The sequence below is a fragment of the Salarias fasciatus genome, chromosome 16 (assembly GCF_902148845.1).
Source record: "Salarias fasciatus chromosome 16, fSalaFa1.1, whole genome shotgun sequence".
In the NCBI taxonomy this organism is placed as follows: domain Eukaryota; kingdom Metazoa; phylum Chordata; class Actinopteri; order Blenniiformes; family Blenniidae; genus Salarias; species Salarias fasciatus.
In genome coordinates this window covers 4,362,848-4,386,653 of record NC_043760.1, presented here as the reverse complement: position 1 = coordinate 4,386,653, position 23,806 = coordinate 4,362,848, and the positions used below count along the sequence as shown (strand labels likewise).

The 23,806-nt window shown below is 42.9% G+C and overlaps 3 protein-coding genes across 5 annotated transcripts; 2 read left to right on the top strand and 1 right to left on the bottom strand.

Annotated features, from left to right (window-relative positions):
• The first annotated feature begins 1,991 nt into the window (after window positions 1–1,991).
• LOC115403541 (gamma-crystallin M2-like) lies at window positions 1,992–2,722 on the top strand. 3 transcript variants are annotated; one of them, XM_030112476.1, is made up of 3 exons: window positions 1,992–2,012; window positions 2,095–2,337; window positions 2,450–2,722. In XM_030112476.1, exons 1-3 carry the CDS (start codon window positions 2,004–2,006, stop codon window positions 2,720–2,722), a joined length of 525 nt encoding a protein of 174 aa, XP_029968336.1. In that variant the 5' UTR covers window positions 1,992–2,003. The 3 variants fall into 3 exon arrangements, with proteins under 3 accessions (XP_029968336.1, XP_029968335.1, XP_029968334.1); XM_030112475.1 differs by having other exon boundaries at window positions 2,004–2,012; window positions 2,095–2,334; XM_030112474.1 differs by having other exon boundaries at window positions 2,004–2,024.
• Window positions 2,723–9,342: 6,620 nt separating this feature from the next.
• Window positions 9,343–10,207, top strand: LOC115403535 (gamma-crystallin M1). Its single transcript, XM_030112467.1, has 3 exons — window positions 9,343–9,493; window positions 9,578–9,829; window positions 9,913–10,207. The coding sequence occupies exons 1-3, from the start codon at window positions 9,485–9,487 to the stop codon at window positions 10,186–10,188; spliced, it is 537 nt and encodes a 178-aa protein (XP_029968327.1). The 5' UTR covers window positions 9,343–9,484; the 3' UTR covers window positions 10,189–10,207.
• A 10,587-nt stretch (window positions 10,208–20,794) lies between these two features.
• On the bottom strand, window positions 20,795–21,597 carry LOC115403538 (gamma-crystallin M3-like). The gene is made up of 3 exons (XM_030112470.1): window positions 21,541–21,597; window positions 21,226–21,465; window positions 20,795–21,128 (listed from the first exon to the last, which is right to left on the bottom strand). The coding sequence occupies exons 1-3, from the start codon at window positions 21,553–21,555 to the stop codon at window positions 20,850–20,852; spliced, it is 534 nt and encodes a 177-aa protein (XP_029968330.1). The 5' UTR covers window positions 21,556–21,597; the 3' UTR covers window positions 20,795–20,849.
• Window positions 21,598–23,806: the final 2,209 nt, after the last annotated feature.

Sequence of the window (23,806 nt, the reverse complement as noted above, 5' to 3'; positions counted from 1 at the left end):
TGCAGTCTGGCAGCCGAGCGGCTCAACAACACATCGAGCACGTCGTCTGCTCAACTGGTTCACTGTACTTTAATCTCTGCCGTGCTCAGAGGCATTCCACGGCAAACAAAGGCAGAACGGCTGCCTCCCTGTCTGTGGGCCCCGCTGGGATTAACTGCTCTGCTACTGTTGGTGCTGCTATGCTGCTGCTCCTGCATCTACTGCATCTACTGCTGCTCCTGCTGCTGCTACTGCTGCTGCTCCTGCTGCAACTTCTTCTGCTGCTCCTGCATCTGCTGCTGCTACTGCTACTGCTGCCGCTGCAACTTCTACCACTGCTGCAACCTCTGTTACTACTGCAACTGCTGCTACTTCTGCTGCTGTTGCTGCAGGTGTTGTTGCAGACCTGCTTCCTGCAGTCACTACTGCAGAGACAAACGAAAACATGACCGAATCACTTAATATTCAGGGTCATTTACACAGCGACCCTTTCTAGAGAAAACACAAGACATTCATTGCATTTTTGGTGTCGCTGAAAACACAACTTTTTGAAAATTCTCTAAACTCTGTCCATGTGATGGCAGAGGAATTGCTGGTCCTAGTTCTGGTCCTGGTCCTGATGGACCATAAGATGGACCATGAGAACAAAGATTTCCTCCAGAGTACCATGAGTACCAAGTCCAGATTGTCCTGGTTTCAACCCAGATTCTCCTGGACTTGATAGTTTGATAGTTGACAGTCACAGTAATAACAGTCCAGCTAGTTGGTCTGTCCATACAAACGTCCATGTTTCTCCATGTTTATTGTGTTTTGCAGAATGTGGTTTCATGACAAAAACAAACAACAGCACCAACTAGTGGACCAACATGAAAACTTCATGGTTTTCAGTGTTTCTGTGGAAACAGAATGTTGTTTTCAGAATGTTGTGCGTAGACTAGAATTTTTTTTCCTAAACAAAAAGGTACAAACTGAAACAGTTTCACTTGAAAGGATGTAAAAACAAATGCTCATTGAATCAGGATTACATACCTGGAGATCTCTCAGAACACAACCATGAACTGTTATGCTTCAGAAACTAGATGAAATCATTAAAAAAGACAAGTTTTAGGTGTTTTCTTACGATGAAACAGAAGGAACATTTCAATGACATTCAAGCATAAGTTCAATGTTACTGCTGGGGAAGCAGAGGCAGGTTAAATCTGTGTCTGACAATGGTTATCACTGTCTCCAAGTTCATCAACAACGAAGCTGATTGGTTGCAGGTTCAATTCCGCGTCTGTCCACATGTAGAAGAGTCCTTGAGCAAGATTGAAGTCCAAGCGGAGCTCAGTGCACGGCAGCCACCTCCGCTGGTGTGTATGAATGTGGGTCACAGTGTAAAGCACTTTGGGCAATGCTCAAACAGTGGAAAAGTCACGCAGAAGAGAAATAAATTCACGGTTAGCGGCTGTATAAGAAACGCCACAGTGAAAACATTACAAAAAAAATTAACTGTCGCAGCTGGAAGACTGAAGCCTCAGTCTGAACGCAGACATGGGTAGAAAAGCATCTCACACACACACACACACACACACACAGTATCAGAGAGTATAAATCCTGATTGGGCGTGATGTGCGGCAGCGGGATGCTCATTAGCACGCCGGTAGCTCAGGTAGCGCTCAGGTGGAGCCGGAGCAGGACGCCGACTGACAGGCTTCCCCGCTCTGTTACGCAACTTATTTAATGGTTGAGGGCTGTTCCATATTGTTCTGCTGCCATTGTGTGCTGGACGTGTGGATACCATACTAGTCTTTTCCTTTGTACGTGCGAGTCAAAACACCAAACCGCTTAATTATTTATCCTCTTTTTTTTTTTTTTTTCAAATACAGATCCATATTTCTCACCCAACGTGCTCCAACAAAAAGGTAAACATGTGCCGATGGCCTTCAATTATAACTCGCAGTGGATTTGAATAACAATGCTTTGTTTGTGAAGAGGTGGTATAAAAAGCCCTGAAAACATGGGGAATCTCTCCAACAGAGACCATGGGCAAGGTAAGTGCTGTAGTTCTGCTCCTCTCACCACCACCCGGCGCTGGGCTTCACCTGAGGCGACTCTCATCTCGTTCCTCCGCAGATCATCTTCTACGAGGACAAGAACTTCCAGGGTCGGAGCTATGAGTGCAGCAACGACTGCACGGACCTTCACTCCTACTTCAGCCGCTGCAACTCCATCCGGGTGGAGAGCGGCTGCTTCATGATCTACGAGCGGCCCAACTTCATGGGCCACCAGTACTTCATGAGGCGGGGCGAGTACCCGGACTACCAGCGGTGGATGGGCTTCAGCAGCTGCATCCGCTCCTGCCGGATGATCCCAGCGGTGAGAGCTCCCGGCCGTCCCGGTGCTCCAGTGTGTGAACCAGGTGCAGTTTGTCCAACACGTGACCCCTGTGTGTGTGTTTGTGTGTGTGTGCTGTTTTTTGGCCCGGCAGTACCGAGGCTCCTACAGATTGCGTATCTACGAGAAGCCCGACTTCAGCGGCCACATGATGGAGTTCATGGATGACTGTCCCTGTGTGTCCGACCGTTTCCACCACCGACACATCTACTCCTCCAATGTAATGAACGGCTTCTGGATCTTCTACGAATACCCAAACTACCGGGGCAGACAGTACTTCCTGCGGCCCGGGGAGTACCGGAGGTACCGCGACTGGTGCGCCACCTGTGCCATCGTCGGCTCCTTCAGGAGGGTCACTGAATTTTAGCCATCAAGTGAAATCTTGCTGTAAATATCAAGCACTTTGTTTATTAAAAATGTTGAATTTTTACATGGCTTCGTGGACGTGCTTTCATTCACTTGTTGCTCTCACTGAAATCTTGGTGTGTGTCGTCTGGTCCAGAATTACCACTGAAAGCAAGAAACATGTTTTCTGTTTCTTTAGGGTGAATTTTCCCCTTTCCAGACTAACAGTGACGCCTTGTTCACTCAGAAGCAGGTAATCTCAGCTGAAGTCTTCCTCCTTCTGTAGAAGTTAAATTGATTTGACTCACGTGGTGCTTTTCCACCACTTCATACTGTCGATCACGTTCACACATGAGTAGGTGTAGTGTCCTGCTCAAAGACACCTCGGCAGGGGAGATGGGGGACTCAAACCTGCAGCCTTCAGCCCGAGGGCCGACCACTCCAGCGACAGAGCCACTGTGTGAACAAAAGTAAATGTGCCAGCGATCGGTAGCACGTCTTTCTGCATTGTTGGATCTCGCAGCGTTCTGGTAAACGCCGGCCCTCTTTTCATACGGATCACAGCACTGAACACAAAAGTCACCCGCGGTCCCCACAAGAGGCCAAAGTTCTCTTCAATGCAGCGGTTTCTGCTGGGTTCTTTACACTTTTGGACCTCTGTCAGATTCCAGAGTCGTTGTTTGTTTGCAACATAACAGCAGGTTCAAAAGCGATGAACGGGTTATTATTGAGATGAAGCCGGACAAAAGACTTTGGCTGATAATCAATCAGCACTTTGATAATCAATTTACAACACTTTGTCGCATCTGATTCATTTTTAAAGTGCCTTATGAATAAAGATGAGGTGATGTAGGGTCGACGGAGGCTGGGTGGTGGCGGTTCAGTCAGCTGCCACTGCACACAAAAAGAACAAACTGAAAACACCACAAACACCACAACTCAAATAATAAGAAATAGCACTGGATTAATATTTGACAGTGAACAGTTCATGAAATATGAGGGAGAACTGAACTCAGCTTTTCTGTAGATGAAATCTGGTCCCATATTTCTGTTTCATTCTTCAGCAAAAGGTTCTTCAGAAACACTGGCTGTATGTTTGAGTCACTTCTCTCCTGTAGGACACATTTTGAGCCAATCAGATGCCTTTATTATGCATGTTTATGATATCTGACAAGACAGTGAAGCCTGGTGAACCACGACGCTCCCGCCTGCTTCACTATGGGATCTGAGGAAGAACCTGAGCTCTGTTTAGAGCATCATGGGAAAGACAGTGAATACTTCTAAATATAGCGTTTCCTTGTTTTTTAATTTTTAATCAAAAAATTTTAAAAACATTAAAAACAACAAAACCACAGCAACAGAAAGAAAAACATTTACACATAGCTTTTATTGGATGCTGGAATTAAAGTAACAGTAAAATGTGGCAAGAGTGCAGTGAAGACACAGCGGCTGGACTGCAAATGATAAGTCAGTTCATCATATAAGATTTTTTTAAAAAAAGCATCATCCTGAAAACAAATATACTAAACTACATTAAACATGATGGTGAAATGGCAGTTTTTTCTGATGACTGTGGTCTCTCTCTCTCTCTCTCTCTCTCTCTCTCTCTCTCTCTCTCTCTCTCTCTCTCTCTCTCTCTCTCTCTCTTATTTCAATGACTTGTGAAAAAAATGTTTAATCTGAAAACCAAAGTGCACAACTATGTTGATGTGCACCAACGTTATTTGGTTACCTCTCTTATTTGAAATGCAAAAACCTTGATTACTTAGTTCTGATAATTCAGATTGAGTATTGATGTTTGATAATTGACCAAATGTTTTTCCAATATTAATTCTTTGTCGACTGTGCACCATCGCCAAAATAATACATTTACATATGATATCTTTCAAGATTTTTCCTTGTAGTTGTAACCCTGCTCCCAAACCACAACAGTGTGCAACAGAGTACAGTTAATGGGATTTCAATTTCCTGAAGAGGAGAGACTATGTACTCTGTGTGATTTAAATGGGGTGGAGGATGAGTTTCATTTTGTTCTGTATTGTCCTCTTTACTCTGATTTACGGGAGATTTTGTTCAGACAGGTGAAACATAAGAACCCAGATATATTCTGGTTTTCAAATTATAAAATGTTGAGTCAGCTTTTTGAAAAGCGTGTTTTTGCTTTAAGTCATTATATCTGTAAAGCCTGGGATCGAAGACAAATTAAGTTGTATCCTCCTGTGTGATGTGGATATTGTTATGTTATGATGGATGGTACAGTTTCTGTGAATTTATGTCGGCAGCCATCTGAATATTGTTTTGTGAAATGTGTCTTGTAAGCCCATGAGGGCTGGGCACTTATGTGCAAGACACTATAATCAAATCATATCAAATCAAATCAAATCAAATCAAATCAAATCAAATCAATCAAATCAGGTTTCTGTTGTTTTTCATGAGGCTTCATGCAGCCTATGGAGAGACGTGATGTTTGGTTTTGGGCAGTTTGATCAGATGGAGCTGCTTACAGGGACAGTTATTCCCCCCCACCTTCTATATACAGTCTATGCATCCTACCCCCGTTTTTCCCCTTTTTTTCTTTTTTTCCCCTCCGTTTTTTCTTTTTCTTTTTTTTTTTTTTTTTATCCTTTTTACCCTTGGAGGAACCTTCTTCCACTGGAACCTTCATTCACACGGTCACAGCCGGACAATTTACCTGTTACACCACCTGCAGATCCTGCGAAGCAAAGACAACAACAATAATAATTCCTGGTAAGATGCAATTACAATATAATATCTGAGCCTTTCCGCACATTGAGTGATACTAAATATCCATTAACTGAGGAGTGTAATATATCTATCTGACGGTATTTGTCTTCTTGTGGTATCTGTTAGCCTCGGCTAACTTGTTTAGCACACAAGCTACGCTCAAGTTTTTTTTATAACCCAACTATGAAAACGTCTTTCGGGCGAATTATTGTTTAATAAAGTAATTAAATATCTTCTGCAATCAACTAATTTGGCATAAACTGATGATGAGCTTTATATCACATCACATTACATGATGTAATGAGGAATACAGTCTCCGGTGTTACGAACTAACTGGTTCCCCAGTTAACTGGTGACCGAGTCCCGTAGCGTCAGTTGTTGTTTCTTGTATTGACTTTATTCTGCTTCGTTCACTTTCTGTTCTCCAACAACCTTGAGCTCCTTTGACTTTCAATCATGTACAGAGCTCTTACATTCCTCTTTATTTCACTTTATGTTGCCTTATTTCCTCTCATCTTCATTATTTTTTACCTTCTCCTTTGGTACCTCTTGTACAACTATTGACCTGTAACTACATCTTCCAAAATGATTCCATCAGATTAATAATAATCATTAAATAAAAAAAAACCCTTTCAGTTCCCTGCTATTTTTGCATTTTGTCTTTTAACTTCCTCTGAGGGATAAAATAGCGCCCGGTAAACGGCAGATTACTGTATTTTAAATCATCTTTGAAGCTACAGTGAAACATGGCAGACGATGCTGCTGCAGGTACTTTCAAGTTTGAAGTCACAAGAAAAAAACCCAAAACTGAGTAGGGATGCTCGGACGGCATCATATCGCGTCGTTATTCCTAATTTTGACACGGGAGGCCAACTCAAAGAAGTGAGCAACTGTTAGAGACCGACTTTGGAGAACTATGAACGTATGAACAGAGCAGACAGGTGGGTGATGTGCTGCCATACAGAGGCGCAGAATTCACCTTCTTCAGCTGGGACCACCAGGGACTGGTGTGGATGCTGCGTCTGTTCCTGCACTGCTGTTTTGGCACTTCTGATGCAGCCTCTGTATTCTGGAAGGTAAAACTCTTCAATCACAGTATGAATTACTAGCAGTGGAGGGAGAGGAGTGGTCCTTCACTTAGTTAGAAATCTGAATTTTGAAGGAAGTAACGTGACATTCTGAGTGCATTAAATGGTTCTGTATGTAAAATGTAACTGAGTCAAATGTCGTGAAGCACCATCAAGTGTTTCCATTACTCATTATATAACTTCTACTTAAGATTTTATAGCAGTTAATATCTCTTCTTTTGTTCATAATATTATGTTGCAGGTATAAACTGAAGTATATTAACATGTTTATGGACACACAGATACCTGCCTGTCATCTGTCTGTATTAATTTATGTAATATTTCGGGTTTCAGGGTGAAGATGCGGTTTCCTGTGGCTGATCAGCAGCGGTGGTGGGATGTGGGGATGTCAGAGGAATCGTGGACCAAAACGATGAACAGACGTTTCCTCCTCTGTCCACCGAGCCAGTGATGAGTCGCTGATGCCCAAGGTAATGGCCAGTCAGTGCGTGACTGCAGCTCCATGGTTCTCTAAACAGCATGAGGGAAAACATTCACCTGCCCATCGAGGCTCCTGCAGTATTGTAATGCTGCATGACGCGACGGAGAGACGGAACAGTCTTCATCCTCACACTTTAGGCAGGACAGTCTTGATCCTCACCTCGTGCTGTCCGGTTGTCAGGTTGACTCATTAGTTGTTTCAGTTGATTCTGCTGCACAATGAAAGTAGATCCCAAATAAGTAAAACAGACGAACATGCACTGCTAGACTGAGCTGGTTCTCCACGGATCGCCAGTTCACTCAAAGCAACACGCTTCCCATGACTGATGGTAATGTCAGCTGTAACCTAGGGACTGATATGAAAAGTTTGACCGAGACTGATATCCAGTGTTATTATTGTGGTTTTAGCCAATAGCTGATATTTACAGAGATCAATATTAGTATAAAAACAAGTTTCACTGATGATTTTATATCCTGAAAACCATGCAAAGACTGAATTTGAAAAAAATCATTAATTTTTATTTCTTCTAACTTATGTTGTGAAGCACTTTGTGGCTCTTCGCCTGTGAAAGGTGCTATATAAATGAAAATTGCTTACTAACTTACTTACTACTTGCTTTAAATAAAAAATACAAAACAACTCCGTTTTATCGTTTTATTAATTTATCCATTTTAATAAATTTCATGATAACTTTAAAACCTATTGCAAGTTCCTCCATGAAAGTTCAGTTTTACAAAATTTTTAATCATAAATGAAAATACCTCCACAAGGTTTCATTAGTTAAATTAGTTTCAGCTGAAATCAGCTAAATAGTCTAAATCAGAAATATCAAATATCCCACTTAAATTGTGAAGTTAAAGTTCAAACACTGAAACAAATGTTTTGATGAAGCGATCAGTAAAAAAAACAAAAAAAAAAAAAACGTATATTAGTTTAGTTTTTATTTTTGCAAAGGGCAAACCAATAAAGTCGTCGAGTCACATCTGTCAAAATTGCTAAATCAAAACTATCAGAATCACGACTGAACTACGGCTTGTTGTTGCTCATTGCTCAACTTAAAGCAACTCAAACCCTCACATAACAGTAACTGGATGGAAATTAATATTTTCTGTTTATATCAGAGCAGTTTTAATTTTCTGATCGATACTGATATGTTAAAAAATGACCGATGTCGGCCGGTACTAACATCAGTATCAGTGCTGATGTATTGTGCATCTCTGCTATAAACAACAATCTGCCTCATGAAGCACAGACCCTGCATTCCAGAGCCATCTTTAAAACTGTAATCCAATATAAACTGATCTGATGTTCAGAGTGAGCTGCAATACAAAACCACACTTCTGTAGGATGACAAAACAACGCAACATGGCAGAGCACCTGTTTCAGCAGGAAATACAGTAGATGCTCAATGCATGAACGGATGGGTAAAAAAACAAACAGAATGAGGTCAGGCAGCAGATGGGAGCCGGCAGAAATGAAATAGTTTGTAGATTTTAGCTGATTGAATGATTGACGTGAAGCCGTTCGACCTGCAGGTTTACTGATGCACATAATGAACACATGAATTGATGTGATCCCCTGGAAACACTGAACATCTGATCAGTCTGATCAATTCGCTTGTTTGACATCACTCATAGAAATCTATTATCTCCTATCCCTCGTCTCATTTTTGAAGCAGTTTGAAGGTCTTGATCATTAAATTAAATGAGTCTTTGAAGCAATATTTTTACTTCTTATTGGTTTTTGAACAGACAGGACAGACTGGATGTTTTCCTGAGAACACTGCAGGGTGATGGGCTGAGAAACTTGGAACCGTCCTGGCACAGAGTTCACTGTGGCTGCAGGACTGAGATCCAGGACTCAGGCTGTCATACATGCAGGTGCTCTCTGTGTTCTCATGACTGATGTGCATTTATGAAAGCCACGTCAAATGAAAATGTTTTTGCAGTATAAAAACAACCTTTCTGCAACACTTCCTTGTCTTTTTGTTTAAAACAAATCTGTATGTTGTTTAAATATATTTGTTGTCCGTTCTGCTCATACAGTTGATTGTTTTCCAGTGAGAGACATTTTAGTTATCGTGCTGATTTATGTGCCACCCCAAAAGAAGCACATGTATGAGTGGTTCCTGGTCCTGAGCCGGTCAGAGATGTGGCCTGATGCTACTGTCTGCCCATCGCTGATGATCTGACTGTATGCGGAGAAGCTTCTGTCTGAGCATGGAGCGCACACAAAGCTAATGCCCATAATAGACAATGCCGATGACCGCTGCCAGAAATGTATGGATGGCGATCTATTGTTACACATTTATCGGCCCCGTTCAGCAAAAGTCATCCTGCTAATTCATCAGCTTTGCACATTTGAATAACAACACATCATGGCCCCTGGGATTCTGTATAAAAGGGCCCTGGAATCATGGAGTTGGCAGAGCAAGTTGAACCATCCACTGGGAACAACCTAAACCACCATCATGGGCAAGGTAACCTGATCCCCTCCTGACGTGTTCGGTCGGTTCGGACACGCAGAGCGACGCCAGTCTGACCTGTAATGGCTTCTGTTTCAGATCGTCTTCTACGAGGAGAGGAACTTCCAGGGTCGCTCCTATGAGTGCATGAGCGACTGCTCCGACATGTCCTCCTACCTGAGCAGGTGCCAGTCCTGCAGGGTGGAGAGCGGCTGCTTCATGGTCTACGAGAGGCCCAACTTCATGGGCATGCAGTTCTTCCTGAGGAGGGGCGAGTACCACGACATGCAGCGCATGATGAGCATGGGAATGATGTTCGACTCCATCAGGTCCTGCAGGATGATCCCCTTCGTAAGTGACACGGTGACAGCGGGAGATTCGGGGGGGGTTTGTTCTCCAGCTGTACTCACAAGTTTCCCGGTTTACGCCTACAGCACAGAGGACAGTTCAGGATGAAGATCTACGAGAGGGAGAACTTCGGAGGTCAGATGAACGAGCTGATGGACGACTGTGACAACATCATGGACCGTTACCGCATGTCCGACTGCATGTCCTGCAACGTGATGGACGGCCACTGGCTGATGTACGAGCAGCCCCACTTCAGAGGCAGGATGATGTACCTGAGGCCCGGAGAGTACCGCAGCTTCAGGGACATGGGAATGAGCGGCATGAGGTTCATGAGCATGAGGCGCATCACCGACATGTGTTAGACTTCTGTCCCTGAAATAAACATCTCTTGTAATTCATAACCACAATTGTCTGCGAGTGATTTGATCTGTAAAAGATGAAATATGAAGTTTAAAATGCTGCATGCACAAGAGACTTAAACAAAACTGCCTGTACCTTAGGAGTCAGTACAAGAAACTGTAGAGAGGCACTAGAACTTCAGACTGAAGGTGAGATGTTGCCCACAGCTGACATTGTCTTCTCATTGAAGGGCGACTTCAATGTTCCAGGAGTACAGAGAAAAATTAAGACTCGAAAATCCTTGTTTTAGCTCAAACACTATCATATTGCAAAGCTGGGGTGGCACAGTGGTTAACACTGAAGGTCAAGCTTCCATACACTGGTGGACTGTTTTAGGTAAAACACATCATTTTCACATTTTAGTTTGAGAAAGATTTCACACTTACAACATTCTATTTTTTACTGTGAGAAGTGCTGGAGGGGAAAATGGACTGCTTAACGGAGCGCTTATATCAGAGCTTTAAGATGCAATCCGATAAAATCCGAAACTCGTTTTTTGGCTGATATCGGACCGATATCCGATGTCAATATCGGATCGGGACACCCCTAGAAACAAACACTCTCTTCTGGTCATTTCCATGACAGCACTTACAGGTTTATATTTTCCTCAAGGACAACAAGAAAGCCAAAGTTTTCACATCAGTTTCATCTCCTACTTGTTCATCCCTTATAACAACTGATTCTTCTTCAGTTACTGGTTGTTTTGGTTTTGTGCTTTATTGCATAACTCTTGAGAATAAATAAGAATAAAATAAATCAAAATTTTGACTGAAAGGATGTTATATATGGTGATAGCAATATCATCCTTAAACTTCGGTCCTCGACCAGAGCTCTAAGAGCAGTGGTGGGCGCAGTCCGCTAATCAGCTAACGCTAATTAGCGAAGTTAACATTTTCATTAGCGGATTAGCTGTTCAGCTAACTTTGAAAAACATTAGCGGACAAATTAGCTTCTGCTAAATTTACACATTAGCGTAGTGGTAGCTCTGGGAACCAATGTAGACTGACTCTAGTTTCCGAGGGTACTTGAACGCCTCTCATATGTATTTCCCTTACTGTGCAAAGTAATGAAAAATCTTTTCTCTGCGGTTAAAAAACGCCGAAAATTGCTTCATAAAAACATGGATTTTGTAATACATATAACTCCCGAGCCGTTTGTCTGATTGAAACGATTGGAAAAACTGCTAGAAAGCCCTGGAACTCAAGATTCCGGGGGTATTTGAACAACTAGCGAACGTGCTTGCATCATGGCACGACGTCAACAAATGTCACACGTGCGCATTTGATGTGCGGTCTCGTCAATGGAGTCCTGAGTGCTAACTCGTCAGTTTACTGAGTCCATAGACAGAGTCTACAAGTCACTCATATAATAAAAGTTTGCGGTTAGCGGTTATTGTTAGCTTCACCTGAATCTTTTTAGCAGTTTATTAGTTTAGCGTTATCAAAGCTAACTTTTCAGTTAGCGGAAGAATGGTGATCGAAGCTAACTTTTTGGTTAGCTGTGCCCACCACTGTCTAAGAGCTTGAAGTTCTCTACCAGAGCTCTGGAGTTTGAAGTCTGCTGCCAGAGGTCCGGGAGTTTGAAGTTCTCTACCAGAGCTCTGGAGTTTGATGTCCTCTACCAGAAGTCTGGAAGTTTGAAGTCCTCTACCAGAGGTTTGTGGTCCTCTACCAGAGGTCTGGGAGTTTGTGGTCCTCTACCAGAGGTCTTGTTGTTTGAAGTCCTCCAGTTGTGCCCTGGAGTTTGAAGTCCTCTACCAGAGGTCCGGGAGGTTGAAGTACTCTACAGGCACTTTTCTACTAGTCCCCGCTTGGCCCTATTCTGCACGGTTCACTTTGGCCTCGTTTTCCATTATACAGAGTACCGGCTTGGTGCGGATGGTGTCGTCATAGCAACGCGACATGAAACTCAAGTTTTTATGATAAACAGAAAGTTTCTCCACCAGTGTATTTGCTCGCCTGTCGGCAGCAGCAAGTGGCTAAACTAGTGGCTAGTGGCTTTCCGGTACAGTGTCCTGGTGCAGTGCGGTCGGTGTAGCTCCTGCTGAATCCTCTCCTCAGCATGTAGTGCACATGTCTGCACCTCGTGACTCCTCCGATGGGTCACTTTTTGAGCATTTTACCAGATTGCTGTTGCGAGTTTTTAAGAATGGCGGGTGTGAGTCTGACCACAGTCACTGTCACAGCTCTACTGCAGATGTCACACTCTGGTCAGTCAGTGGACGGCCTGAGTCCTCTACCAGTTTGAAGTCCTCTACCAGAGGGCCCAAAAGTTAAATATATTCCACCAGAACTCTTCACTTGAAGGTCCTCTACCAGAGCTCTGGAGTTTAAGGGCCTTTAGCAGAGGTCTGACAGGTTGAAGCATTGATTGTATATGGATAAAACTTGTATGATGTCATCCGTAGTGTTCTGAATCCTGTTTTGTTGATTTGAGCGGGACGTCTCCATATCGAACATATGAGAGCGGATGTAAATGTGATTGGGCCAGCCTGTCACATGACCACGTCACATGGACAGAGGAGGAGCTGTGATAGGGTGATTTATGCAAAACTGTAACTCATAAAATCAACATATTGATTTATATGAAAATCAGACTCTGGTCAACCAACATGGTTGTGGAAAGAGACCAAAGCCTGTTCTGAAACTGGATGCTTTATATATTTATTTGCAAATTTGGGTTCCAATGAGACTCAGGCTCTTTTTGAAACCAGCATCATCGCCCCCTGCTGGAATTTACCCAGAATGACAGCTTCTCTGCATTATCTTCGCTTTTCCCAGTGGTGCATGGTGCTTGGCTTGAAGTCCTCTATCAGAGGTCTGAGAGTTTGAGGGTTCGGTCCAGTATCTGACGCGTTTGATTTTCTTCCTGGGATCTACAGCAGATACTGTCCTTGTGTGGGGGTCACTGTGTGATCCTACTGCAATCGGGACCACATTAGCTTAAATCCTCCTTATCTGCTCTAGCTTTTCTTTCAGCGTTTTCCCGTTTGTTCTTTCTTCAATCCTCCCAACCAGTGATGATCCACCACTCATTTGGGGAGCCAGTTATTGCTACTGTATTTGCACTAGTGTGGTATTGAAGCGCTAGCATGTATAACATGCTAAAAACATTAGCTTCAGTATTTTCTTGTCGTGGTGTATTTAAGTGTATATTTTGGCACTGTTTACACGATGTTTCGAGTGAAAATTCAACATGTTTCTGTTTTCCTTTCAGAGAAGTTTCACATTTACACGGCAAAGTTCTGAAAATGATTTCTGTTTCCCCAGAAACAGCAGGAACATTGAACATGTTGTAGTTTCCCTTTTTTTCATGGTGGTCCTTTAGTTGTGCTGTTGTTTGTTTTTGTAATAAAACCACACACATGCTGCATATGGATGTAATGCCAAGTTGGACTGTTATTACAGTGACTTTCAGTTCAGGAGGATATTGGCTGGGACTAGGACCAAGAGAATCTGGACTGAGTGTCATGACACTTTGGAGGAAAGCATTGTTCTGAATGTACTCCATCTACTGAGTGTATGCTGAATTAGGGCTGAACGATTTTGGAAAATAATCTAATTGTGATATTTTTTTTCTTGAATATTGCGATTGTGCAATATTGTGCAAATTTGCGATTATTGTTTCTTGGGCCTCTTCTTCTGTAAATGTTAATAAACAGCCAATAAATCAGTCTGTTAATAAACAGTATTAGATTTATTTAAAGTGCAAATTGCAACAACATAGAAAACAAAACTGTGGCTTGACCCATTCAACATGTCAAAATTCTTCACGTGCTATGAAACGTGATATGTAATAAGTAATTAAAAAAAATTCAATTATAATGATTTTAAAGACGAGCGAGTACAAGTCACTATATTCCCTCCAGTACTGAAAAGAAGCTCTGACTGAGCACTTGTGGCAGTGAGACAGAGATACTTGTGGGCCATATTGCATAGTTGTGGAAAGTTGATCTGGTGCACCTTCCACCACGCTAATGGGTCCTCCTCTCCATCAATGTCAGGGGTCATGAGGTCGCTGTTTAACTCTGCTTCAGCGACATCTTCAAGTTGCATTGGAGGTGCTGGAGAGGCCTCAGGAGTCTTGAAGAAGCTGCCAAGAGATTTCTTTACTTCTTCGCCACAGGGCTGTGCACTGTGAAGCACTGGAGTGGCTTCAGTCCGAGTTCTCTTCTCCTACTAGATGAAAAAGTAAGTTAGAATACAAATAAACATACAGTGTGTTTGTGATGTCTGACCTACATCATTTTATTAACCTGGTTCGGCGCACGCCTTGCTGATCCGGCATTTCAGTTCTGAGTCGATCTAATGGCAGGAATGTTGTTTGCAGTGATGTACTGGGTTTTGAACCTGGGGTCCAGGAAGGATGCAACATCCAACAGCTCCTTGATGCTGTGGTCGTTGTACTTATCCTTGAGGTAATCCAAGATCGTGGTTTTGATTGACCTGGTCAGGTCAGTGTCCTCTTAGTCTTCAGCCAGGACGGATGTGGTCAGAAGGTTAAGAAGTGGTTTGAGGGAAGAGATACTCACATACTTCTCTCCAGAGAGAGCATCTTTAAATTCTAGGAGAGGATGCAGTGCTCTGTGGACAGACTCCAAAACCTCAACATCCTGCCAGGTAGGGATGAGGGCGCGTGCATATCGGTCACCTGACAACACATGAGTAATGGCTTTGAGCTGCTCTCGCACCCTGGCGACAATCGTTTCTTTAGATCCCCATCTTGTTGGGCATTCAGTGATGAGGCTCTGCTCAGGAAGTTTGAGCTCTCTTTGTGCTTCAGTCATTGCTGCCTTCTTCTTCCAACTGTGGGAGAAGTGTCCCACCACCTTTTTGCACAGTCCTATGGCCCTTGACACCCTGTCATCTTTGACTACATGTCCTGTCATAAAAAAATACAGGACCAGATATTATTATTATTAATGAGTATAAAACAGCAGCAATGTGTACAATTTGACTTGTGTGTTCAAAGTGATCGACTGCAATAAATACACACATTTGTATTCTCTCTCTTCACCTTACATTGTCACACACACACACACGCAGTCTCTCTCTACTCACACGCTCACACTCATATGCGGACATATACGCAATGATGCTAATTTACATACCAATGGCAAGATGTAATTGGTGTCCAAAACACTGAAGCCGGATGGAAGATGGAAGTCTTTGTCGATGTAATGCACAGTTAGACTCTGGTATGGTTCCGTTGTACGGCTTGACCACAGATCTGTTGTCGTGGAAAAAAACTCCACTGTTTTCAGCTCCGCTGCCACTTTCTGTCTGCACTGTTTGTGTAGCTCAGGTATGGCTAAAGTATGTGCCTGAGGGTAGTCTGTACTGTTTGTCCATTTTGTTCACCATAGCAGTAAACCCAGGCCCGGTCACTGTAGCAGTGTTTCCCCTAGAATTGGCCCCTTGGGGACGGGGGCGGGGGTGGGGGGGCACACTGGTTTCGCGTCGGTCATTGTCGCCGTCGTACAAAAACTCCAAATAAGGAATTTGAGTCATATGTTCTTCTTTTTTCATTTCTGATTAGAGCTGGCCAACGATTACATTTCTTAATCGCGATTAATTGCACCCCAATCCTGGAGTTAATCGCAATTAAAATGGCTCATTTGAAGTCTGCCGATTCCATTCAAAATGTGTGTGTTACATAAATAATTTTACAATTGATCAAATATGATTTATAATGCCTTAAAATACAAAGTCTTTACCAAGATTGCCCTCCAACACACACACACACACACACACACACACACACCAATAGCAGAGCAGATGAAAAATGGAAGTTTCTTATGAGCGCTCACTTCCTCAAACTTCATTCTATCTCCAAGGCAGCCTAAATTCAGTCACGCCGAATTTTGCCTCATCCTTACCTTTATTAAGCCTGATTGTGTGCTGAAGGAAAATGTACTTTATTTTGTGTGTTTTCAGCGCCTGAAAAACGTCCAGCTGGCCGAAACGCTGCACCGACAAAACTTGCGATTTAAGTTTCACTTTCATTTTCGTCATATTTGCGCTTGTTATTTCAGTTTGTGCCTCATACCAGCATTTTCCTCGTGATTTTTCTGATAATTCGACCGAGTTCAATATGGCAAATAATGAGGAATGGACCGTGTTTCACCGCTAAAAGCGCATGTGTGTGTTTTTTTTACGCTCAGCTGGAGCGCAGTGAAGCTCTCCTACTCGGGGCGCAGGACAGGTTCGGCTAGCGGCCCCCCTTGCGCGTTGTGTGCGGCAGTCAGATGGGTTAATATGGGAGGCGAGAAACTCCGTGCGCAGCGCTTCCGCGTTCGGTGCGTTGCCCCCGTACGGTACTCGCTGCAGCACTCCACTGTGTCTACTCCCCCCGTGTCACACTGCCCCCCTCACCCCCACAGTCACCACACACACAAACACTAGTTCGCAGTGGCGCGTCTCGTGGAGCGGCCTTTATGCAGGAAAACTAAAGTTTGCGTGTAAAAAAAGTAACAATTATTTTAATTTAACTTGACCTTCTGGGGGGGCGGGGCGCCCCCCTAATATAACGATAGGGGAAACACTGCTGTAGTAATGGGCATCATGTCTTTCACTATGAACTCTGTTACTGCCTGAGTTAATTCCGTGTGCCGTTTTAAATTAAGTTCATATGGAGTAACACTTTCAAACAGCTCAGTCAGTGATCCCTGTCGACTGGGACTTCCTTTATCTGAAGTTGAAGCACTCGTTGTTGGCATTCTTGCCATGCAACTCTAATACAAGACTTTGTAATGATTTTTCAAGGCCTGATATAGATTGGTAGTGTTACCACGTCAGGTAGCAACAGCGGCAAGGCAGGTTCGGCACAATACCCGAGTTGGCCCAACATCTTTTTTTAAAGCCAAAATAATTTTACACAACTGACTTGCTGCCTGTCTTTGGTACCAAGCTTTGGCCTGGGTCAGCTCCTGTTGAGCCTGATGCCATCGCGCAACAGATTAGCGCATCGCCAGTCTCTTGTCCTTCGTTGGAATTAACGATTGCCAGCACCGGCGGTTGGCAGCTAAATCTTAGAGCAATACTGCCACCTACTTTTCCGGAATAGGTTACACAATAAAGCGCTCTACTGTGTCAGCTCGCTCACAAGTCTCACCAAATCACGTGATCAAAACATCCGTCAGATCAAATTGCAGCCTTTGCGGTAAGCAAATCTCGTTTTGTCATGTCGCGATATTATCGCAAATGCAATTAATCATTCAGACCGATGCAGAACTACTGTTTAGTATGGCCATGGAGCACAGGAGCAGAGTTTCAGCACCAGTAGAAGGACGAGGACCAAGAGGACGCTCAGGAGCATAGGTTCAGGACAAAGAGTAGGGTTTCAGGACCAGGAGTACAGTTTCAGGAGCAGGACTAAGACCAGGACCAGGAATAGAGTGCAGGACCAGCAGCAGAATTTCAGGCTCAACAGCAGGTCCACAAGCAGGGGGAGGACCAGGAGCAGAGTTTCAGGACCATGAGCAGCGCCTCTGCCCAAGTCACTCAGAAAATCTCTTTTCTCCTGTTTCCATGGAGATGGAAACATTTTCACAAAGCTCCATCTTGATGGCCGTTTTCTTGAAGTTGTGTTTTCAGTGACTTTGAGCTCCATTTTCATGTAAATTGACCCCACAGGTCCTTACTGTTTTGTAAAAGTTAGTGAGAACGATCAAAAACTCTGTTGTAGTATTTCCTAAACGGCCTGGTCACAATCTTCCTGTGAAATGTATTGTGTGTTGTTATTGTCTTCTAATGTGGTGTAGGCTAGTGTTTGAATGCATTTGAGAGTGTGTTTGGACAGCCAATGGCTTACTGAAACAACAACATGCATTTATTTCTGCATGTTTCATTGATCATCTTCGCCAAGACGATTTGATGTAAGGTTTTTTGTAGGAAAAAGGGCGTTATATCTGGTCAAAACAAGATTGTTTGAATTTTAGGAGCTTCATTTTCAAGGGAAATCAGAAATATATTGAAATACTGTGATGTTTTTTGATAATGGATGTGATTACTTTTATTTTGCAGGTTGTTTCGCGCAAATTCGAGCTGTGGGGGCCGAGCTGTGTTCCGCAAAGCTGGAAGCTCAACTCGTTATATATTTCTCTATTTCAGCTGATTTTTGACTTAATGGAGAGTTATTTTTTTAAATAAGCACAATATAAGCCAAGGCCATGTCTAAAATATATCTATTATGGTATTGGATCAGTTTCTGACCAAAAATAGCATCAGCAATATACTATCTATGAAGTTACAAAGGCTGAACTAATATAGTATCTCCATGTCCACAATTTCCGGTAGTGTCCGTACCCCTATCCAGTTCCTCATTCCTACTATGTATTTGGCTTGAGCTGAATGTTCTATTTTATATACCTGGGTAGCACTATTTGAATGATGATATGTTGTGGATATAGTGCACACAATTAATATTACAACAGTTGCAAATGGGATCTGTTGTTTGCAATTGTAGTGTCCGTACCCCATGTAGTGTCCATACCCTCGCATTTTGTTATTCCACTTAGAAGTTGAAATTCTTGATATTATTGGAACATGTGAGCATGTTGAAAAGCGGTGTATTTATCTACAACTCTCAAGACAACATATTTTCCTAAAAGTACATCTTTTACCCACAGAAAACTAACGCAGAGAATCGAAGCAAGGACTTTGAATTCCAAAATTCCTCTTTTTGAATAACTCGCATAATGCTACGGGAAAATTCTCATTTGGTAAATTTGGTAATGGTAATTGCCAGATAATTTAAACAACAATTTCAGTGACTTTATGTTATTTCACTGCACTACCAGTTAGAGGTCGGCCGATTCATCGGATTGGCCGATTCATCGGCCCGATAGGACGTTTTACAAACTTCTGAGTGTCAAGATTTCAGAAATAATGCAGTTGTTGTTCATTTGATACAAATCAGTTAAGAAACATAAATTACAGGAATCCAGCAATGTGCAAATTGTATGTGCAGACATTTATATTAAGTTTGCAGAAAAGATAATTTATTTTCCACATATTTCATCACATTTGCACGTTATAGAGTCTTTTGTGGTCATTTGATGGGCAATAAAGCAGAGTTCTGTTCATATATTTTACTAAATTAAACAAACAACTGAGTTTATTAAGTTGTAGTGATGCTCTTCATCTGTTTTAAGTCTTGTTATGCTATCCAAGTCATGCTAATGTAGAGTCCATACCCCATTTTACCTCGACATCTTTAACTGATCACCATTTTACTACCAAATAAGATTACTGGATGAATTTTTTTGTATCTGATTGCTCGAAAACTGTAGTATAGTGAAAATAAAAATTGGCACAGTTTGTTGAGGCTGAATTTTTTAGTCTGCTGTCCACCTGGAGTCAATGTTGATTGTGACCAGGCCGTAAATCTTTCAGAGTTGAATAATTTTGTCTCAGATGAAAACGGGTGTTTTGAGACAGGTACGTTATTAGAATGATAAACTGAAAATGCCAATCAACCACATGAGATTACAGCTGGAAGTAATCAACCTCTTTCTGCCTCCTCAGTATATTTGACTTGACAAGTGAACTTTCTACAGTCACACCAGTACAAACATCAGTTTCTCAATGTTTCCAAACATAGAAAGGAGGTAGAAAACTCCCGTTGCTCCCGGAGCATCACTCCGCTCAGCATCGTTGGACAAAAGACTACGAGCAAAAACAACGTGCGGTACCTTTCCCATTGTGTCTGCTCGCCGTCGTTCATTGTCAGGTCAAACAAGTGTAGTGGTGGGTCAGCATGTTCGAACACCGGAGAGCAGAATCATTCAGGACGAGTGAAAACACGAATAATCTCTGATAACCGAGCTCAGTGTGGATTTTCATCGATTGCCATGTAGATTTATTTTGATCCCCTGTTAACACACCGATACCTGTAAATGTGTAAATATCCTTGGGCAAGGCACTGAACTCCAAACTGCTGGTGGTGGACGGACTGAGCGCTGTGCGCGGCAGCCGCCTCCACTGGTATGTGAATGTGTGAATGTGATGAACGATATAAAGCCGCTTGGAGCTGCTCAAGTATTGTAAGTGAAATCCATTTACAGTTTATATGTGTTACCAGACACATACCTATAAATATACATGTTTGCATAGAGAGAAATACAGAAAGAGGCATGAATTTGTTTGTGTGCATCATGTTTTTTAAATAGTGAAAATTTTCTTAAGAAATTGGCTCTAATAAGTTTTAAATAATATGCGAAATGGTTTATGAAATCAGAAGTCATGTTGCTCACTGTTTCTTTGAACTCTTTTAACATTATACCAAATAAATAAACACGTGTTTTATTGTCATTATCATCTCTGTGAGATGCTTTAATTTCCCATCATGTGACATTTCACTTGAGCCTCTGCTTGTTGTTTGTTGAGCTGTTTATTGCATTCTACCTATTTGTGCTGAGTACAGTGGTTGAAATGTTCCCACCTCATGGTCCTCAGTGAGTTTACTCCTTCAAAACTAGAAACAGTAGTTTCAGGTGAAATTTAAAAACCTCTGAAATGGTGTGAGTGTCATGTTGGCTTCAAACAATTGACGGATGAAATCATTTAAAAGATTAAAACTAGAGTTTTATTTAAAATTGTGCTTTTGGTTTGACATGGCTGCTCTAATAACAGGAATCCATGATGCGCCTCATGCTCATGAACCTCGTGCCGCTCATTCCCATGTCCCTGAAGCTGCGGTACTCTCCGGGCCTCAGGTACATCATCCTGCCTCTGTAGTGGGGCTGCTCGTACATCAGCCAGTGGCCGTCCATCACATTGCAGGACATGCAGTCGGACATGCGGTAGCGGTCCATCATGTTGTCACAGTCGTCCATCAGCTCGTTCATCTGACCGCCGAAGTTCTCCCTCTCGTAGATCCTCATCCTGAACTGGCCTCTGTGCTGTAGGTGGAAACACAGGCAGAGTGAATCACTGGGATCTCTCTTCAAATGCTGGATGCATTTCACATGTTGACAGTGAGAAGTGAAGGTACTCTACCATGGGGATCATCCTGCAGGACCTGATGCAGTCGCTCATGCCCATGCGCTGGTAGTCAGAGTACTCGCCCCTCCTGACGAAGAACTGGTTTCCCATGTAGTTGGTGCGGTCGTAGACCATGAAGCAGCCGCTCTCCACCCTGCAGGAGTGACACCTGCTCAGGTAGGAGGACATGTCAGCGCAATCGCTGCTGGTCTCATAGGAACGTCCCTGGAAGTTCCTGTCCTCGTAGAAGATGATCTGAAAAGTGAAGAGGAGAGGTGGTTATGACGGGTCCCTGCGGGTGACGGACCGAAAGCGCTCGCCGGCTCTCACCTTGCCCATGGTCATGGCTACAGTTGACACCGTGTCGGCTCAGAAGGACTGCACGCTTTCCTCCACGTCCCGCCGGCGCTTTTATACCTGACCTCCTACCCAAAGGAATCATGACCCCATTGTGCAAATTCCTGACAGGGCAACATGGAGCAGAGGCCCCGCGGACAGCTGGATTCACACGGACCTTCAGCCACTGCCGATTTGCGGGGGTTGCATTTGTTGAGAAGAGGCCCCACTTTGCATTGTCTTTGCCGGTGAATAACACAGAGCCTGTTTTCCACCGACACTCCCTCTGTGGAACGCCTCAGTGGAAATGTGACCACTCCTGTTTCAGAATGAAAACAGGTAATATGATTTAGATGTTGTTTGGAAAACCTGAAGGGATACACAACTAATAAACTGAAAGAAGTTGTGGGCTCATTGCATCGATGATATGCATCAATGAAAAGGTTATTTGTGTGATTAAAGGAGATAAAATCCACTAAATTTTCACCGTGATTTGCTGGCAGTTTGACGAGCTGTGGACACACTCAACGAGGCCACAGAGGTTCCTTTACACACAAGCTGTATTTTCTTATGTAAAAGACATTGTTCGTTCGGAGATTCTTTAGTATTCATGAGAATGAAAAAAAAGTTAGACTGTAAATTGTGTTCTGATAAAATATCAAAAGGAGGGGGGATAGTTGTTACAACACCAGCAGCTTCATTAGCAGCTTAATCAGCCAGTTAATCAGCAGACACTTGGAGCGGAGTTTGAACCGTGTCACCAGGTAAACCGTTCAGTGCAGATGTGCTACATGCTAACGAGTTTCAGGGCTCACACACCAGTGATGCTACATGTTAAATATCATTCAAGTCTCACTTATGCACCATTTAAAATGTTCCTTTTCTGTTTGAATTGCAGGTTTTCTTTGACGTAAACATGAATAAAATCTCACCACATGCTTTAGTTAAAAGAAAAAAAGAATTAGCCCATAGCTCCAAATATATTTCCCTTTAGAAGATTAAAATAGCAGTATTCTGTGTTTTAAATGTCAGCAAAAGAAAAAGAGAAGTCACCCATTCTTGTTTTATTTGGACTAAAGTATGGATATTAATAATGACTTAAAATTCAAGAAGAAGAAAATAAGAGGCAGTGTGTACTTCATGTTACTTCTTCGGTTCTCCTGGTCTTCCTCCTCTGTCCATATTTTCCTGCCGAGTTGATCTTCCCCTCCTTCTTTTGTAACTGACACATCTATGCAGCTTTCAGTACACGTTGCTTCCCACTGGTCAGAAACACCACCTAAAGAGGGGATTGTTTTAATGCAGAATGTTGTGTATGCTGTCAGAGCATGGGGGCGCACTGCAAAGGATTATGGGACATCGCGTCCCGGGATTTTATTTCTAAATTTAGCGAGTTGTGTGCTTCTCTTATTTTATCACCATCTGTTTTTGTTTCATCTTCATTATTGTCTTATTCCATCCTGTTTTGTGTTAACTGTGCGACACCGTGAGTGAGAGCGATGTTACGGTCAACCACCCCCCTCTGTGTTCAAGTCCTTTAAATACACCCCAATAGAATTTCGTGTCTGAGTTGTACATACTGGCAGTGCTCCAGTAATGACCTGTGGAACACATTGAATGAAATCTGGGCATTTTACCTAATTGTATAAAATCCCCCGGACACAGAGGAGGACGTGTCCTGGAAACAGAGGACATATGGTCACCCGATGAGACACTGATCATCAGCGAGCTTGGTCCCTCGTTCTGCAGTACGTACAGCACAGTACAGAGCTGCTGTAGACTGTAAGGCTGTTGGAGGTTTGCATAGCATCGACTCAGAGGCTGTGTGGAGGTGGTTAGCAGCAATGCATTGCCTTCCGCATATCTTTTGCATATGGAGTCTCACTAAGACTTAATGACATTAAGTCTTCATATTGGTACTCAGTATCTGGAAGGAGCTAAAGTCTAGTTCTACTTCAACAAATGGTGTCGAAACATTCCCACTGAGAACCATATTTTGTTTATTTTCCTCATGAAATGCTGCTGAAAGAGCTTAAAGTTTAAAGTTTATTAATGGAATGCCCCTTGAGATGTAGCATCTGGTTTTCGAGGGGGTCCATAGACACATAAACACAATTTACAAAAACATACATAAATGCACATACCCACACACACACACACACAGGACAGACATGCTCCTTTGTTCCCTCACCCCCCAATCCTCCATGAGTTCTAAAACAGGTGATACATCATTGACAGAAGTTCAAAAGGAAAAAAAAAA